This window comes from Schistocerca serialis, chromosome 3 (assembly GCF_023864345.2).
Source record: "Schistocerca serialis cubense isolate TAMUIC-IGC-003099 chromosome 3, iqSchSeri2.2, whole genome shotgun sequence".
Taxonomy (NCBI): Eukaryota; Metazoa; Arthropoda; class Insecta; order Orthoptera; family Acrididae; genus Schistocerca; species Schistocerca serialis.
In genome coordinates, this window is record NC_064640.1 from 265,485,321 (window position 1) to 265,506,228 (window position 20,908).

Consider the following 20,908-nt stretch of genomic DNA (forward strand, 5'->3'; position numbering starts at 1 on the left):
CAGGCATTAATGGCGTTATTTAAGATTTTACTGGCACATTTGTGTGATGGATCTTAAAGTGTAACACAAAAGAAAGACAAATATTATATGTGAAAGCTTAACTTTTCCTGTAGCTACACTATGTACATTAATTTAAACCATTAACTTTTCCTTTTTGTGTTAACAATACTTAACAGTGATGTTGCTATTCACTTATCATGGAAAAAGTGTATTTTTCACCTTAGGAGAAGCGTATTTTCACATGGGGGAAAAAATGCAATTTTAACCGGGAAATCTGGGGAGTTTTTGCTTGTCTGCATATACACACTGACACTATAAGTTTTTGACCCTTTTACACATATTTGGAAGACAGGGTCACACTTTGGTTGCTGTTGTACTTAGGTAGTAATGCTGAGACTGGTGCTATCCAATTTGAAGTTCTAGTCGTGTAGACATTCTTTCCTAAAATTGCTGTTTCATTAAAATGGTGAGTAAGCTACTATGGATGTTTAAGTCATACATCATACGCTCTAATAACTTCAAAGTGGCAGAGCTGCATTGATGTAGACTTCACCATGTCTTGAAGACAGAAATTTATGTCATTTCATTACAAGTGGAAATTTGTGGACTTCATGTAATCAATATAACTTTTAGAAAGGTAAATAAACAGACACAGGCTGTGATGATACGAGGAGACTTCCTTGGCCTAGTAGTTAAGTTGCTAGTTTTGGATGATATCACAGGTACAATTCCCAATGAGTCAGTTAATTGCATGTGCCATGGATCAAATGTAAGCCACTTTCTCAGTGAAATTTGTGACAATGTGCCGACCATTTTAATCTATTGGCATTTGTATTAACCTAATTTTTATTTCTTTTTCATACTCTATGTGAAACCTGCCCCTCGCCCCCACCCCTCTCTCTCTCTCTCTCTCTCTCTCTCTCTCTCTCTCTCTCTCTCTCTCTCTCTCTCTCCTCCTCCCCCCCCCCCCCCCCCCAATCTCCCTCCCCCTCTGCTGTGGGAATTGTGGTCTTCGTTTTTACATGTAAGTGCACATACACAATGCGGTAGATTACATACATGGATGCTGGAGTGCACATTTGTACGAAAATGACAGTTGTTGGACTCAAATGGTTTGCAGCTTGCAGGGATAGCTTATATATTAGAGATGATAGACAGAAGTGCCCAGTAACACAAAAAAGAGTGTGGGTCAAAAAAGTGCCATTACGTGGTACAAAAAGGGAAATTTCACACACTATAGAAGGAGATTGAGGAAGAGGAATCTGTACTTTATATTTTAGAAAATTGAAGCATCAACTTTTTTTCATTTCTTATGTCAAATTGCACCCAGAATTACTAAACGGAACACTGTGTTAAGAGCTGCTGTCACGTCTCATGGAAAAACTGGTTTGTTTAAGGTTAAGCTTAGTTGTTAGTCCAGTGAAAATATTTGTGCAATGGTCATATCTCTCTCAATACCTTTCCTTTCAAGATTTATAGCTTTTCTTCGCATTTTGTATTTACCTTTTAATAGTGCGAGTGCCTTATTTATACTGGGGTTTAAACACAGTACCAGTATGTATAAAAATCCACTTTGTAAATGTAGCAGAGGGCAAGTAATTTAGTACGCTCATGTCATACAGTCCACAGCTCATGGTCCTGCGGTAGCGTTCTCACTTCCTGAGCACAGGAAGGATCAGGGATTTTCACCTGTCCCAAGATGACTGGGTGTTGTGTGGTCTTCATCCTCATCATTCATCCCCATTGCGGTTGGAGGAAGGCAACAGCAAACCACCTCCATTAGGACCTTGCCTAGTACGGCGGTGTGGGTCTCTCGCATCGTTCCCCTACACTTTGTCAAGAAGCATGGGACTTCATTTCCATTTCCATGTCATACAATACAAACTGGTACCTACTGCTTTGATTAATCTTTTGTCATTTATTATAAATTTCAAAGAAAAAAATAATGAAACAAAACAATTTATAACAAACAACTGATATCAACCACAAAAACCATGATGAAACTAAGTATGCGGATGTGCATGTGGCTGTGTATCGGGAGGAAATGCGCTTGGGTGTCGCATGTTCAACAACAGATGGATTACATCAACCGTCAAAACTTACTTTCTGAGAAATCTCGATGGTGACGTAACAAAACAGGACGGCCGTTGTGGGTGCCGCCATTTGAAATGCTTTGCAGAACGTATTGAGGGAATCTGATGTGATGTGACAACCAGTGTGAATTGGCCTTAAATTGTATCCTCCTCAAAATTACTATGCTTTCTTTTTCTTTTCTTTTTTTTTTTTTTTTTAAAAAAAAAAAAGAAAGAAGAAGAAGAAAAGAGAGAGACAAGTGTCTAGTTAACCTTATATAATTTGCCAGCAACCATTCTATATATGATAAATGACAGTGTGGTTCCACAATTATGTAACAATTTCATATTCCTAATTTTTAATGTCTGTTATGTATCTTATGCGTAACATCTCTGTACTTCTTTGACATAAGCTCTTTCACCATAACCTTTGTTTTCCAATGTAAACACACTGGGTGTTGTGAGCGCATGTGCTTCTGAATTTCCTAACAACTGAAGTGTCACTTCATTATGACCATAATATGAAAGTACCAGTAATTAGCATGATGACTAATATACAGTTAATTTGTAAAAAAATGAAATATTTTTTGTAAAAATATAATAGAGGCAATGTGAAAATGATGTGGGTATATCACCTATATGTAAGTACTGTAATATTTTACAACACGTATTGTGTAGCCAATTCCAGATGTGTAATGTGTCTGTTTAGTCATCATCACATTATTTGTTTTTGATTTAAGCAGTGATCTCCAGCGCAAAGTATGGAAACGTACTTGAATGTAAACTGTCTGATGATGGGTACAAGCCCAAAACTGATAATGTGTTAAATAAAATCACCTGTTGTGACTGGAAATGGTTATTAATCTAAACCCTATAAAGGAACAGTCCTGGAGTTCTGGAACAGTCCTGGAGTTCAGCTGCATCCATCATGGATGAAATACATTTTGTGCTTGAAATATTATCAACCCTGTGGGAGATTTTGCTTTGCAGACAATGATTACAATGTAGATTTCTTTGTCTGTCTGTCTGCTTGCATGCATATATGTATGCACACATGTGGCAATACTTCCTACAGTTAGTCTGTTGCTTTATTCATTAGAACTGCCATTGCTAATCTTCTGAACTATTCCAGGGAGTTGTAATTAAATATACTAGCTACCTGACCATGATCACTTTACCATTTGGCTGTTCTCTTTTATAAAAATTCCTTGCTTTCTATTACTGACTGTTTCTTTTTTGACTGCTGCTCATATAGGTTTTGTCATCTGAATTTTTGCAGTCATTACTAATAGCTTTTTTTATTTATTTTTAATCACTTTCCTTAAAGCAGCACAGTATTTTATGTAACACGAGTTCAGTCTTCTGAGTTTGCTAATATTTTCATATAATTTACTAGCCGTTCTTTCCTTTTGCAATTCGTAGCTTCTTTGGTGTCTTATTGATGCCATGCTTTGTTTTCTTGAAAAAATCAGCTGCTGAAGATTGATAGAAATCCGTTCACAATTGCATTAAATGTAGTATGTATGTAATGAAAGAAGTAAAGATCACCGGGGTTGAATTGTATAAATTTCAGAGGTATTTTTGCAAAAAGCATTTCAACTGTAGGGCTTGGGAGAAAGAGAGTAAGTCATTGATGAGCCCAGTATGACTGAATATGTTACGGTAGATGGGTTGACAACAGTGTTTTGGGTTTTTTTAAGTTCAGGGTTTTGTGGTGTGGTGGGAGGGTATTTTGGGGATATGGAAGATGGGAAAGGTCTCAAAGGCAGGGTCCAAATACAGTGAGGGTTAATGTGTAGATTCACAGGAATTAGGGTAGGTATTGTTAGGTGAGAATAAGGTGTTGGGCAAATGAGGGAACTTTTAGAGGTGGTCTCTGGAACGAACTTCCAGTTTTTGAAGAGCAAGGTTTACATTTTATAAGACTGGATGTAAGTAATTTGGGTTGCACAATAACAATATTTTGCAGAAGCAGCAGAGGGGTGGATAAATGAGAGGGTAAAATGAGGTAATGTGATAAATAATTTTAAACTGAAGTCAGGCAATTAGATGGATGTATGGATAAAGTGCACTGCAGCCGAAGCGGCCACAGATTATGCCACAGGGCACCAAAAAAGTCCAGCACCAGCATGCTAGTGATGGGTAATAAATTTTAGGCATAAGAAAGTGTGAAGGAAAACATAGGGAAGATGTGGATGAACAATGTGTGAGAGTAAAAATCTTCTGGGTTGTTAGGCTGTGTCATATTTCCTTCTAAAATAATCACAGCTCTGTTACAAAGAATCTAACACCTAGAACACCAGTCTCACCCAGGATGTATGGACTACCCAAGACACACAAAGAATTGGTTCCTCTGAAGCCTATTGTCAATGGGATTAACTCGCTAACCTATTTTCTAGCACATCATTTATCTGTTAAACTGAGACTTCTAGTTGTTAAAAGAAATACTTTTATCAAAGATTCAAAACATCTTTTAGAAATTATACACACAGTGAAGATATGTGGAGGTGACATTCTTGCTAACTTCAATGTGACATCGTTATTTACTAATGTCCCTGTATCTGATACAATGGCGATCATAAGGGAGAAAGTTGCTCCAGATGTTTGTGACTTACTTGAGTTATGTCTTTGTTCAAGCTATTTTAATTAAAATGGTGAATTCTATGAACAGGCTAATGACTTTGCTATGGGCTTATCCATATCGCCAATTTACGGAACATTTTGAGCAACAGACATTAAGTAGCACTCCTTTGAAGCCTTCTTGTTGGCTCTGCTATGTGGATGATACATTTGTTATATGGCCACACAGCGAAGAAGAACTTCATGTGTTCCACAATTTCTTAAATGGAATTCACCCCAAACTCTAATTTACCTTGTAGGTAGAGAGTGAGGTTGGTCTCCCGTTCCTAGACGTGTTGATATACGAAGATACGATAACACACTAGGTCACAGTGTACATAGAAAACCGACCCACACAAACAGGTATTTAGATGCCACTTCTCACCCAGCCCAGAAGCAAGCAGTGCTCAACACTGTCTTCACCTGCCTTCTCTATTAGCGATGACAACAACCTGAAATCGGAGTTGGATTTTTTAAAGAGGACAATGAAGGCAAATGGCTATTATAGTTATTCAGTTGACAGGGATTTTAGGTGGAATATTAATCATGCTAATAAAAATGAGGAGGAACTGCCTTCTCGCATCAGTTAGGTTACCATTCGTTTCTGTGGTCACTGATCGCATGAGCAGAATTTTAAAGAGAAATGATATACATACATCTTCCTTTAATCAAAAAAAAATAAAAAACTTTTTCTGACAAAAAAACGGATCCACTTGATTGCCTCCATCATGCAGACATCTATCAAGTGACATGTGGCTGTATCAAAGTGTATATAGGCGAAATGGGGAGAACTGTTAAAGAATGCGTTAAGGAACATGAACAGCACATGCAGCGAAAAGAAAGTGTAAAATTGGCATCATGAGAACAGTGGCTCAGACATAGATTTTAATAATGTATATGTGCTGGCCAAAGAAACCAACGTTTATAGAAGAAAGGTCCGAGAAACAAATTTCCAAGAATGCTTCTAATTTCAATAGAGTGGACAGCTTCCGGCATCGTGGCTCCTCCCACCATTCTTCCTCGACATAAGTAATGCTATGATGTAGCTCAAGATAATTTTTTGGTGTCATTGCTACTTTTTCTGTGTATTTACACACAGTGGTGTATGTCTAAAAGTAATAATAGTATTCTGCTTGCAGTAGTGCTGGTTATTCTCTTCCTTTTTCTAATGCATGACAAACTGCACACTTGGGTAATCGTTTCACCCTCCATTTATAATACAATTTCAACATTTTATTTGATTTTTTAATCGTGCAGAAACTGTTCTGTTATTTCAGCTGTGAGGGTATAATTGTCACAATGAAAGGAGAAGAGCTCTCAGTGCCTTATCTAAAGGAGCATGGTTTTGACAGACCTATAATTATAAAAGACAAGAAAGGACTTGGAATGAAGATACCAGAGAAATCAATATGGGAAGTTGCTAGTTACATAGGTAATAATGAAATTAATTTACTGCCCTATGTTGAAGTGACACTGAAAATTTTACTGTTACACTTGTGGCTATAACTGTCAAAATTTACAAGCCACATCATTTTGTGCAAAATTTTGTAATGAAATGGCTTGGCTTGGAGTGAAGAAAATATTGTTCAAGTCTTGGGTAAGAAGCACTTCTTGCTGGTTTATGTGATGACAAAGCATACATTTCATGTTGCTGTCATATTTTCTCAATTCTTAGTGGAACTCATCAATAATCATAAATGTGTTTGAAGTCTATTATTTTATGGCCCATCATGTGACTTGCCATGAAAGCAATCAATGTAAATAATATTTCTGTAGACTATTCATGGCAATATGTTTAGACTGAAAAAAGTTATTGGATTTAATCAATCATAAATGGCTTGGGAGTCCATTTGGTTCAAAGTACAGTTAAAATTACACGTGATAAATGGGAGTACTTCATTTTCCATTTGTGTGTGTATGTTTTTTTTCCCCCCTTGGTTTTCCATAAATTAACTTAGCATTGTATTTTTATTTTTTTATGAGTAAAAAATACTTCCTGCTTCCCACAAAATATCATTTTTTCGTATTATTAGCTGAAATATATTTATCCAGCATCTTGTTTCTTGGAGCATATTTGTTTCTTTTGGTGCTCAAATGTTTTAAGTTTATTTTTATTTCCTGAAATTTGCACCGTTTTACTCTGTGTCATGTTCTGTGAACAAAATATCATGTAAACTTATATTTTGTTGCAGACTCAGAGCGAAAAGTTGATGTGATTGATGTTATCAGACAGACGACCCTCACAATGCCTTTCAAAACATTTATTGACTACTTTTGTTCTCCATTTAGCAAAAATCCTTTCAATTTAATCAGTTTGGAAATATCCGATACACGGTAAGTATACCGCAGAGTTAATATTTTATTTTCTCAACTTCAGAGTTATATTCCTGATTTGTAGCCACAAGGATTTAAGCTACAGCAGACTAAAAATACTGTAGCTGACATATTTGTCTCGAGAGATACAGTAATCTGAAATGAGGTTTTGACTAGACAAGATGGGTTGCTGACACAACTACTTAGATCTGAATATGATCCAGTTTGTTCAAAACATGGCAGTAATTCAAAATGTGCAACTGAGATTGAACAATAAATGAGAATTATTTTAAACTAAAAGTAAATGCCAAATTACATTATTTTCAGCTTCCTTGAAATCTGCAAGGGGAAAAAAGAAAGAGCATAATATCTATAAGTCTACCAAAGGTAGAAAAAGAGGCAATAACACACTAAGAACGCTGTGTCAAGAGTGACACAAAGGTACAGAAATGGAACACAGTGATAAATAAACAAATAATTTTAAAAAAATACTGCACACCATGACATTGCATATTGTTTTCTTCTGTGGGCCTTTTCAATACATTTATCTTACAGAACCAAAGATTCTGAATTTGTTTCTCTTACAGAACTAAAGATTCTGAATTGGTTCTCCTCCTACTGTAGTCATAACTTACAGCTGCTGATAAAATAAAACTTCCATATAATCGCTGGGTGTCACATTGTCTCAGATTTATGTTCTGTGATTATGATACACTAACATCGGTGAAAATTGGATCATGAAAAATAATACACGTGATTAAAATTAAATGTATACTATTGTTTAGATGACAATAATACACTAATTATTAGGATTTTAGATGGTTATATGGATTTTGACTTACGAAGGAATGGTCCAGTCTGATGGGTCAAAACCTGCCCTGAAAATTGTAACGAGAAAAGAACTGCTTATAGCAGCAGTTTGCGCAGCATTTCCTGTCTAGGTGCAAATCGGCAAATTAGCAGATAGTCACATAGTGCTGAATTGAAAGTGCGCCCGCACGCACGCGCGCGCACACACACACACACACACACACACACACACACACACACACACACACACACACTCTTTCTAAGCACTTAAACTGTACCAAAAAGTCTCCAATTGTTAATTGTTTGAATAACTTGCAGTGCATATTGTCAGCTAAACTGTTGCAGATGTAATTATTATACAAGTGAGGTAAGAAAATGAAGGCAGTGTATGATGATGTATTACAGGTAACTTCCATCAATTGGGACATTAATTTGTTGACATTAAATATTGTATAAAAATTCTCATAGCACTGTTGTTATGATGATTTTTTAATAATGTCTATTTTACTAAAAATGAAATAGTTCATTGTTTATTCCATGTAGTTGTCACAAAAATAGGAAGTGTCTGTTGGATAGTGAACACTAAGTTATTCAATATACCAGGCATACCGACAAAAGAAAAATCAGTGCATTCAGGCACTTAACAGTAATTGCTAGTTTTATTTAAACAGAATTGGGATGGAGTAAGAAATGGTCACAGCCTTGTTCCACATAATGTGCTGTAACAGTTGTACCTAACCAAATACATAAAACATGCTAATACAACCTGACAATGCACAAATGAGTAAAGTTTAACAACAATGTTCCACTGATAAATGTGAAATGACAGACAGCTATCGGAAATTGAATTGTGGAAAAACACATTACACCATCAAAAAATTTCTTTGCCAAAACGCTGAATCACACTATAAGTTCCAGGTGGAATCTGAATTACATTGTCACATAGCAGAAGGTGTAATTAGGTGAATGATAAACACTAACTTCACTTAACGAAGGTTTATTCAGCACTTGCACATACAAGAGTGCGGAATGAATTGCCTCCGGCCAGAACACATACAGTATATATACAGCTATAGAACATTCCAGTACAGGGATTCTTGACATTTGTGGACACTTCTAGAATGTACTCAAACCGAATATAGAAACTAAAGTTGTACAGTCTAGGTGAGTTTTGAACTCACGACCATCCATGCAACAGTTTATTATCATAACCACTACACCATGGTGTTACTCGGCTTCTTCTAAGACATCGCTCTCACCTCAAAATGAGTGTCTCGGTGTAACATCCTCCTAGTGCAGGAATGAGTTACAGGTCGTGCATACTTCGACTCCCGATGACTAATTCTCGCCCTGGCAGTGATATTCGTAGGACTTCTTTTGTCACTACGCTTTTCATCACCTTTCCGCTTGCTGCCTATCACTGGAGCTTCAAATTTACCCTGGGTTGCAGGATGCTTATAGGGCTTCATTCGAAGGACATGGACCATCTGATCTTTCACCGTCTTGTGTAGGCGTCGAAATCTTCAACTTCATAAGTAACATCAGACAACTGTCTTACAACTGTACAAGGTCCAAAGTAGTGCCTGAGGAGCTTCTCTGAGACTCCAACCTTCTGAACAGGAGTGAAGATCCAGGTGAGGTCACCAGGCTGGTAGACAACAGGGTGGTGGCTCGCGTCATACCTTTGGCGATCATTTTGTTGAGCATGCAGGTTGCGGAGTCGAGCTAACTGCCAAGCTTCCTCAGCTCAGGTTAACATCTGGCTGATGTAGTGGTCGTCCATGTCATCAGGATGTAACAGAAACACCATGTACATCGTCGTAGTCGCCTCATGTCCATGCACCAGGAAAAATTGCGTAAATCCTGTGGTGTCTTGTTTGGCGGTATCGTAGGCAAATGTCATGAAAGGTAGCACCTCATCCCAGTTGCTCTGCTCAACATTGACGAACATTGATAGCATGTCGGCCAAGGTTTTATTAAGGCGTCCAGTAAGCCTGTTAGTTTGCAGTCATCATGTGATGAGTAATGTTGCACCGACGGTTTATCTCGGTTACAAGATTAGATTGCAAAAACTTTCCCTCAATCCATAATTAACATCCTTGGGGCACCATGTTTTAATACGATGTCTTCCACAATGAATTTGGCTACCTCGGATGCTTTGGCTGTTTTCACGGCTTTCGTAATGGCATAGCATGTCAGATAATCAGTGCAAACAATAATCCATCTATTGCCACTAGCAGATGTTGAAAATCGTCCGAGGAGGTCAATCCCAACATGCTGGAAAGGCGTTTCGGCTGGTGGAATTGGTTTGCGTCGGCCAGGTGGTTTTTGAGGAACTGCCTTTCTCCTCTGGCACTCTCGACAGTGCGACACATAGTGATGGACACTCCTAAATACATCTCGCCAGAAAAATCTCTTGCGGATTCTGTCATAGGTCATAATAAACTCTAAAGTCCAGCCTCAGGTGTGTCATGGAATTTCTGTAGAACATCTAAGTGCATATGTTAAGGAATCACTGGTAGCCACTTCTTTCCAAATGGATCAAAGTTTTTCTTGCAAAGTAATCCATTAACTACCTTAAATTGTTCTATCACATCCTCTGACTGACTTAAGGCAAGCATAATTTGAGATATCTTGGCGTCCTTCTTGTGCTCAGCAGAGAGATCCTGGAGTGCAGCAACACAGTCACTATCTTCGTCAAAGTCTTGATGGTCTTGCACAGGGTTTCTTGAGAGACAGTCGGCATCTTGGTTTTTCCTTCCACTTTTGTATACTATGGTAATGTCATACTCTTGAAGACATAGTGCGCACCTGGCGAGTCGCCCTGCTGGATCCTGAAGACCTGTCAACCAACAAAGTGAATGATGATCTGTAACAACTGTGAATGGTCTTCCATAGAGGTACTGTTGAAATTTGCACTTGGCCCAGACCACAGCAAGACAGTCTCTTTCTGTAGTTGAATAGTTTCTAGTTTCTCTCAGCTTTTGTAAGTGTCCTAGAAGCATAGGCACCTTCTCTTTTCCATCTGAAATTTGCACCAGAACAGCGCTGATCCCATACCCACTGGCATTTGTGTGTAGTTCTGTAGGTGCTCTCTCATCATACAGACCAAGTACAGGGTCAGTCATCAGAGGTTTTCGCAGCACATAGAAAGAATCTTACTGAGCACCACCCCAGGTAAATTTAGCATCAGCTTTTAACAACTCTTGGAGTGACCTGGCTTTGATACAAAAGTCTTTGATAAAATGACGGTACTAAGAACATAATCTGAGGAAGCTTCTCATATCTCTAATACTTTCAGGACTAGGAAATGCCATTATAGATGTCACCTTTTCTGGGTCTGGTCGCTCACCTTCATTTGACACAAGATGTCAAAAGTATTTTGATTTCTTTTGCTCCAAAGAGACACTTTCTTGGATTAAGTTTCAGTCTGCCTTGTTGAAGACACTTAAGAACGGCCCTCAGTCCTTTTATATGTTCATCAAATGTCACTGAGAATACTATAATGTCATCTAAATAACAAAGACACATCGTCCACTTCAGGTGACTTAGAAGCTTATCCATCATCCGTTCAAAAGTTGCTGGTGCATTACACAAACCAAACGGCATTACCCTAAACTTATACAGGCCCTCAGGGGTGATGAATGCAGTTTTCTCATGGTCAGCCTCTTCTACTTCGATTTGTCAGTATCCCGAGTACATGTCCATGATTGAGAAAAACTTAGCCCCCTTCAGACAATCTAGAGTATTGTCAATTCATAGAAGGGGCTAAATGTCCTTTCCAGTTACCTTATTAAGCTTCCTGCAATCAACACAAAAGTGTCAACTGCCATCCTTCTTCCTGACAAGGTCCACTGGTGATGACCATGGGCCCTGCGAAGGCTAAATGATGTCATTCTTCATCATTTTCTCTACCTCGTCGCGAATTATTCAGCGTTCCATTGCTGACACACGGTATGCTCTCTGGCTTATTGGTTGATGGTCTCAAATGCTAATCCGGTGCTTTACCGTTGATTTGTCTGATCCGCTCTTCACCTGTGGATTGAAGCATTCAGAGAACTCTTGAAGAATGACAAGTATCTTCTTCTGTTGTTCCTTAGTGAGATGTGGTGATAGTCAAGCTAGAAGTTTTTGTCTCGTAGTGGTAGTGCTGATTTCGCCCACAGACTCTGCTGTTCTTCAGTTAATGGCTCAGCGTTTGCTACGCACATGTGTCTTGGAAGGATCTGCGGTTCTCGGTGACAGTTAACTATTCACTGAATCCGTTCTTAAACGAGACGACAGAGGTTGGGATGACCAAGTTATTCTTCAGTGGTACGCTTCTCTTACATTCCACTGCAAGATACATGGGTTGATGCATGGCATGACACATGACAGTTACCTTTCTAGCACTGACTGCAGGAATGATAACTTCATCCAGTACACATAGTCTCCACACACTCGGATGTGCATCTTCCTGTCCACAATATCTCATCTCATCTCATCTCATCTAGCATAATCTTAGAGCGACCACAATCTATAATAGCCTGAGAAGCTTTCAAAAAGTCCCATCCGAGAATGACATCATGACTACACTCTTGTAAGATGATGAATTCCAAGGGCTGTGTATGGCCACTTGTATCTACACAAATGGTACATCTTCTTGTAGGTTTTACATACTTCCCATTAGCCACCTTCAGCAGAGATGTTTTGTTGTCAATGAATATGGTTTTCTACAACTGGCGATGTTACTTCTCCCAAATGACTGAATATGATGCTCCACAGTCGACAAGAGCTTGGGCTGGTCGGCTATCCATGAGAATATTGACCTAGTTTCCTATCATTTTTGTAGTGATTGATGGTGTAGGATTTTTCTCCTCGGTGGCTTTACCTCCAAGGAAGGTCGCACCCTTTAGTTTTCCAGGTTGCAGTAGCTAGGTGATTGGCTGGAGCTTCTAAACGGTGATGGAGACCTCGATCAACGTGCTGGGGAGCATCCTCTCCAACGGCTAGCTTGCGGCGATGGTGACCTACGTCATCTTCCACCCACATCTTCTTGTTCATCTTCGTCGTCCCAGAGGTGGTGTCGGCTAAGATCAATTTGTTGTCTTCTGGCGCGGATATCATCAAATATCCGCCACCTTTCTTGACAATAGCGCACCACTTGTCCCAGTCGTCCGGAGTGGAAATGTACTGGTTGCTTATCCTGGGTCCTCCAGACGTCAGTCTTCCTTGGTGCCCAAACAGGTTCCTCATGCGACATTGTAGGAATGTAACTTCTCCTGGGTCTCAACTGTTTCACTGTTTTAAAGGGAAATGAAGGACGAGAGATTGGGTTCAATGTCTGTACCACTTCCTCCCTTATGACCTCTTGAAGTGTCTTGGTTTTTTTTTTGCTCGTTGTGCAATTCAAGTGCCTTCTGAACTTCCTCTCTCACTATCTGACTAAGAACAATTGTGAAATCAGTTGCTTCCTCCATCACAGACATCGGTATGATGATGTTTGAAGGCTGTTCAAACTTCTTGTGTGTAATTCTTTTTTTTGATCCATTGTCTCGATATACTGGCACCATTTTATGAAGTCGTCTGCTGTTGAAACCTCCTTCAGGAGTAGGGCATGGTACATGTCCTCAGCAACACCCTTCATGAGAAGTGCAACCTTGTCTTCCTCCTTCATTCTAGGATCCACTATTTCACACACCTCAAAGACGTCTTGACTGTAGGATGCTGTAGTTTGTACTGGGCACTGTGCCTTGCACTTAAATTTATCTTCAGCCTTGCAGTTCTGTCGTCGTGTATCCCCAAAATAATTGCCAAGTTCTGCCTGGAATACTTCCCAGCTTGTGAATTTCTTCTTGTTGTCCTCATACCATTGCCTGGCAGTGCCCTCCAAGTAGAAAAATATGCTAGCCAAACACACAGTGTCATCCCATTTGTTAAATTTAGCTATACGCTCATATACAGGGCTATTACAAATGATCGAAGCGATTTCATAAATTTACTGTAGCTCCATTCATTGACATATGGTCACGACACACTACAGATACATAGAAAAACTCATAAAGTTTTGTTTGGCTGAAGCCGCACTTCAGGTATCTGCTGCCAGAGTGCTCGAGAGCGCATTGAGACAAAATGGCGACAGGAGCCGAGAAAGCGTATGTCGTGCTTGAAATGCACTCACATCAGTCAGTCATAATAGTGCAACGACACTTCAGGACGAAGTTCAACGAAGATCCACCAACTGCTAACTCCATTCGGCGATGGTATGCGCAGTTTAAAGCTTCTGGATGCCTCTGTAAGGGGAAATCAACGGGTTGGCCTGCAGTGAGCGAAGAAACGGTTGAACGCGTGCGGGCAAGTTTCACGCGTAGCCCACGGAAGTCGACGAATAAAGCAACCATGGAGCTAAACGTACCACAGCCGACGGTTTTGAAAATCTTACAGAAAAGGCTAAAGCAGAAGCCTTGCCGTGTACAATTGCTACTAGCCCTGACACCCGATGACAAAGTCAAATGCTTTGAATTTTCAGCACGGTTGCAACAGCTCATGGAAGAGGAGGCGTTCAGTGCGAAACTTGTTTTCAGTGATGAAGCAACATTTTTTCTTAATGGTGAAGTGAACAGACACAATGTGCAAATCTGGGCGGTAGAGAATCCTCACACATTCATGCAGCAAATTCGTAATTCACCAAAAGTTAACGTGTTTTGTGCAATCTCACGGTTTAAAGCTTACGGCCCCTTTTTCTTCTGCGAAAAAAAAAAACGTTACAGGACACGTGTATCTGGACATGCTGGAAAATTGGCTCATGCCACAACTGGAGACCGACAGCGCCGACTTCATCTTTCAACAGGATGGTGCTCCACCGCACTTCCATCATGATGTTCGGCATTTCTTAAATAGGAGATTGGAAAACCGATGGATCGGTCGTGATGGAGATCATGATCAGCAATTCATGTCATGGCCTCCACACTCTCCCGACTTAAACCCATGCGATTTCTTTCTGTGGGGTCATGTGAAAGATTCAGTGTTTAAACCTCCTCTACCAAGAAACGTGCCAGAACTGCGAGCTCGCATCAACGATGCTTTCGAACTCATTGATGGGGACATGCTGCACCGAGTGTGGGAGGAACTTGATTATCGGCTTGATGTCTGCCGAATCACTAAAGGGGCACATATCGAACATTTGTGAATGCCTAAAAGAACTTTTTGAGTTTTTGTATGTGTGTGCAAAGCATTGTGAAAATATCTCAAACAATAAAGTTATTGTAGAGCTGTGAAATCGCTTCAATCATTTGTAATAACCCTGTACTTTCAGCCAATTGTTTGGATCTTGGCCATCGTCACCATAGAACCCAGAAGGATGTCTCATGTGGTGGCACACAGTTGCTGTCATTGCAACATCCTCTTCTTCTGTCTTCGGTAGATAGCGATCTGTTGGATATGGCTCAAACTCGGGTTTCTCACCACGTAATTGGCGGCTCTGTTGTGGCCCGATGGGAGCCACTGTGTCGACGATAATGTGCGCTATCACAAGTTCCAATACACATTGCCACCAACAGAATAATGTCATGTAGCAGAAGGTCTAATTAGATGAATAATGAACACTAACTTCACTTAACGAAGGTTTATTCAGCACTTGCACATACAAGAGCGCGGAGTGAACTGCCTCCGGCCAGAGCACATACAGTATATATACAGCTACAGAACATTCCAGTACAATAATTCTTCAAATTTGTGGATGCTTCTAGAATGTACTCAAACCGAATATAGAAATTAAAATTGCACAGTCCAGGTAAGTTTTGAACTCGCGACCCTTCATGCAACCGTTTCGTATCATAACCACTACACCATGGTGCTACTCAGCTTCTTCTGCAACAATATTAAGTGTTTTTTGTCATCATCATGTCCGGGACAAGAGTGCAACAAAAGCAGTGAATTATTTTTTGCAGCCGGTAAGAAGTTCAAAAATTAAAAAAAAACTATTTAGTGGCAAAAATGCTGTAATCAATGTAGTAAAATCTAGAAAAATGGGAGAGAATGATAGCGTGTGTCATAGCATTTAGCAACTGCACCAGCAACTTTGACTTCTTTCTTTCTTTCTTTCTTTCTTTCTTTCTTCTTCTTCCTCTAAATAATAAAGTGCGATTTGCATACCGTTCTTGCATAAAACCTGATTGACTGCTTTTGTACACAGCAAGAAGCTTCATTTTCACGTCACCTAAAAATTCCCTAATAGTATTACCTATTAATGACACCTTCTCTACAGGTTTTCTTCAAGTAAACTTAATAAATTTGTAACTTTCTTTTTTTGTATAAATTCTTGAAGCTGCTTAAGTGGGTCAAAGAAACTTTGAAATCAGTGATGTTCATCCAACTTGCAATTCAGAGAACCCAGTTTTGATCTATCCCAGCAACGGTGAATTGACTCTCACAAGCAGTTCTAAATCGTTCGGAAAGATTTTCTGTTACACTTTTGCGCATATTTTGTACTTGGTATAAATCTTAATTCCATTTATACAATAAAGATCCAGATTTTACAAAAATGAAACTGGCTTTGCTCGCTGCTTGACTTTAATCGTTATATCCACCTTCATGTAACCAAATAATTTACAACCTTTCCTTTGTCACTGAAAGTTAGTACTGTACAGGTTTTCTTTGGGATTGGTGGGTGATGTGTCTCCTTCAGGACTTTAAACCAGATAACCCTGACGTCCTTCTGGAAGGACGGCATCACTCACTGTTGAAATTATTTATTTTTGCGAATAACGCGTTGTTGCAACGGAATATGACGCATTGTTATATGAAGTAGGCAGAGTCAGTTGCGTGCTGCGACAGTCAGTTTGACGCTGTCGTTCATAGTGAGTGAGAAACTATGTCTTGAAAATAGGGCCTATTTTACCTTGGACGAACTGACCGACCTTGTTATCGAAGTGTATGTATATTTTCTTTCATATTGCATCAATAATTCTGAAACTTCTCATATAATATCTTCAAGAATTAACCTATATTATTTACGGGTTCATATTACGATTGAAAGTTTTCGTCAGTTGTAGTTCAATAATGTTTTCAACCGTCCTTCCGGAAGGACGTCAGGGTAATATGTTGTCATTTTGTATTCACAGAAAACGATGTACACTGATGGAACTTTTGGACATGTTAGAATCAAAAGATAAGGAAATGCCTAATGCTGGCATGTGGAGTAAGGATTGTGAAATGAAAGGTGTTGTAATGACTTATGTTGACCAGTTACATCCACATGTTCCGTTTCAAATATACTTTGATAACCTCTTTACCAGCGTTAAACTACTACATGACCTAAAAGAGAGGGGCGTGGAAGCAACAGGAACAATAAGAGGAAACAGAGCTAAGAATTGTACCGTATCATCTGTCGATAAAATGATTAAAAGAAAATAGAGGATCATATGAAGTTTGTTCTGACTCAGCATCTGGGATTTCAATTGTACGTTGGAATGACAACAATGTTGTTACTGTAGCCATCAACTTTGACAGAGTGCAACCAATACGCTCTGTAGCAAGATTTTCCAGGGAACAAAAGAAAAGGATTAGCGTGCCTCAACCTAACTTATTACACTCCTACAATACTGATATCGGAGGCATAGATTGAGCTGACCAAAATGTATCCCTATATAGATGCTCTGTAAGAGGGAAGAAATGGTATTTCCCGATCATTGCACGTTTTATAGACATTGCAGAGCAAAATGCCCAGGATCTTTACACGCACAACGAAGAATCCATAGATCATCTGACATTTCGTAGTCGAATTGTCACTGCAATTCTTGAAAGTAACAAAAGAGTCACTACCAGCAGAGGACATCCTAGTAAGAGGGCAAAACCAGATTCTAGATTTGATGGAAGAGAACATTAGGTTGCTGAATTACCAACAGACGAGATAACAAAAAAGAAGACACAGCTGAAATGTCGAAGTTACCACAAAAAAACTACTATGTGCGTAAAATGTGACGAACCACTCCAAGTTTGTTGCTTTTTGTCTTATCACACTAGTGCATAAAATATGTGTATAGGTTATTTTCTTTGTTTTTTGTATTTATTAGCTGTTTTAGCCCATAATTCAAATTTATTTATGTTTATTTGAAAGTATAAAACCAAAACATATTAATTGTGCAATGTCATATAATTTAAAAACATGTTCCCTTATTGTCCTGACGTCCTTCTGGAACGACGCCCATTTTTGGAAATACTAAAGAATAGTAAATACTCAACATTGTTTTTACTTTCTTCCTTATAACCTTGTGAATCAATGTAGATTAGATATAAATCAATTTTGGAAAACAAATAATTCAGGACTATCTGGGTTAATTAGCTCATTTATCGTCCTTCGAACCACAGTGTACAAAATCATCAGTAATTTCCTCTAATGTTTCCACAGTTTTTAACAAAATGTCGACATCATTTGACTGAGTGTCCAAGAAATTAGCAAATAAATGCACGTATATAGGTATTCAGGAGAATGGGTGATTTCAGTTGCCTACCACATTCTTCATATTTCATTTTCGCAAAGGTAGATTCCACATTACTGTGAAACTCTGTAAGCTGCACAAAGACAGATGCTATTAGCAGGCATATATGAAGAGATCACAAGAAAAATTCAGTTTTATCTCCATTAACACTTAGCAGTATTGCAAAGGCAGCTGCTAATTGTTATGGATATCAAACGAGTTGCAAATTTGAGCAAATAGTAACTGTGAACAGTTTTCAGAGGAACTGTGAACAGAAACTGAAATGGACTGTATAAAGTATGATAGCAGTGTTGCGAGTTACAGGGTGAAACTCCGTTTTCATACTTTTCAAGGGACTTAAAAAGGTGTAAAATGTCAGAAAATGTAAAATTTGGGAAATAATGTTTTAAGCTGAAAAGGTTATGTATAGGATACCCCTTTGTATTTACACACTTTATGTTTGTGCACATAAGACATCAAAAATACTCTTGTCAAGGACTTGGTTATTATCTAATAAAAACTGCTGATATAATGGGAGCTGATAAGTGGGAAGCAGAAACATTTGAATCAGTTTCATATATCATTATCGATGTTTTTGGAAGGCCTGCAGCTATCGTTCATTATTTAAATAATGAAACTCTGCATCAGTTACATACTTTTTCATGCTTAGCACAGTGCATTTCGAGAATTTTTTCTCAATATCAAGTGCAAATATGTACATAAGTATTTTCTGTGGTGTTTGCATATATGTTGTTCTGCATCTCTTAAATTGTTGTCATCTTTTTGAGGTTATCCAGTACTTTGCTTCCTCAGTTATGTAGAAACATACACCAAAAACATTTGAGCAACCCAAACTGAGTGAAGGTGTGAACTAGCACTACAAGTGGCCTAAAGATGAAACACATAAATATGGTACGACAGAGATGTGATGACAATTACAACAATCGTTAAACTGCGCATGCGCTGTAGGGACAGTTTGGAAATGGCTGTGATATCTTTATTCGTGCGAACCTAGTTACTCCTCTCAGCCACCACGCAGAGTAGAGTTTAGCAGTGGCGGGAGATACGGCATGAATTGTTCGAACTTTTACATGTCTGCTGGTTTAAATCTGCAAAGTAGAGCACCCTAGTGTCAAGGAACTTAAGCACATAATGTTTGTAAACAGACATGCTATCAACGAAGGACATGTGCCTGCCATATTGCACATGTGCAGTCTGCTACAGCTACAGCAGGGGTATAAATTTCTCCAGCCAACTGGCAAGTTATGAATTTGGCAAATTTCAACATTTTTTTAAAAAAATATTTGCGGCATGTCTTACCCTCTAAAATTTTGACATTGTGTTTCTTTTGGTATATTCTTAGTGTATAAAAAATTTCAGGACAGGTTTCAACATGGTGGTTTGGACCATTCCCTTATTAGAAAATTCAATTTACTGAAAACTTATACATGCTATCTCTAAATGCTGAGACACTGAAACTAAGTGTGTGTGATCTTCATGTTCTTGTGACATCTCACCCCATGGTGTTTGCATGAGAATCTATAAAATGAAAACATTTGTTACTGGACGATCTTGGTATACTAGTTGGTGGCAAACGCTGTATCAGACATGTTGCATAGGTGACATTTCAAGCAGGTGGGCAGACCAGGAACTGAATAGTACCTGTAATTCTTTGAAGAAGTTTTGGTCACCACCACCACCACCACCACCACACATTGTCGTGCAAAATATACAGCAAGTGGGTTTTCTTGAAGTAGGAGCTGTACCTCATTTGTAATGCTACCCCTTCTATTTGTGCCCATATTGCTCAACTCAACATTCTGCCAATAACACAACTACACAAGTCAGGAAGTGAGTTTTTATTGATGGGAAAATGTTTGTCTGGAACACTGGGGACGACAAGTGACAAAAAAAATTCCTGTTGTGTTGCAGTCATAGAAGTGATTGCACACCCATGCAAAATCACGAGCTACAAATAAAATATTTAAGGAGTTCTAAATGTTAAGGTAGTGCAGCAGACTTCCAAAGTAAAATCAATAAAATGATAGGATGAAAATAAGCTTCTCCTAGCAAGTGAGACCGTAATACACGCTGCCCAATAGAAGACGTGATCAGATGTCAGTCTAACTTAGCACACAGTCACACTATCAACAGGTATGTAAATGATTAAAGGAGTAATTATCTGTGACAGGTATAATGGCATTTGTGTTTTTCATGTTTAGTGTTGTTACCAGAACTGGGAGCATATATAAGGGGTGGGAACAGCATCAGATATTGAGTGATCAATGTGGAGGATACAAAATGCCACAGACTCATGAGAGACAGCGTTATCAGCACCTGAAGAAGTTTGGAAGGGGCCACTGTGTGGGATCAAATTGTGCAATATCCAGATTTGTGGGGCATTCAGAGGCAACAGTAGCCCAGTGTTGGACTGCATGGAGTACATGAAAACAGGCATACTTGCCATGATTCTAGTCATCCACATCTGACCACCACAAGGGAGGATCGCTGCATTGTGCGCCAGACACATGGCGAGTATGGTGGTGAACTGGGGAGAGGTACTGTTCTTATGTTTCGGACAGGCACATCTGTCGCACCTGGTGTTGGGAGTCGTTGGGTTTGACTTCAGGTCATGGT

The 20,908-nt window shown here is 39.0% G+C and overlaps 1 protein-coding gene across 2 annotated transcripts in view; it reads left to right on the forward strand.

Moving 5' to 3' along the window:
* LOC126471586 (lysine-specific demethylase phf2-like) overlaps positions 1-20,908 on the forward strand; it is a 175,273-nt gene that overhangs the window by 32,815 nt on the left and 121,550 nt on the right. For both annotated transcript variants that reach the window (XM_050099822.1, XM_050099823.1), the window contains exons 4-5: positions 5,969-6,123; positions 6,884-7,025. In XM_050099822.1, the coding sequence (XP_049955779.1) occupies positions 5,969-6,123; positions 6,884-7,025 (297 nt within the window). The remainder of the gene's footprint in view (positions 1-5,968; positions 6,124-6,883; positions 7,026-20,908) is intronic.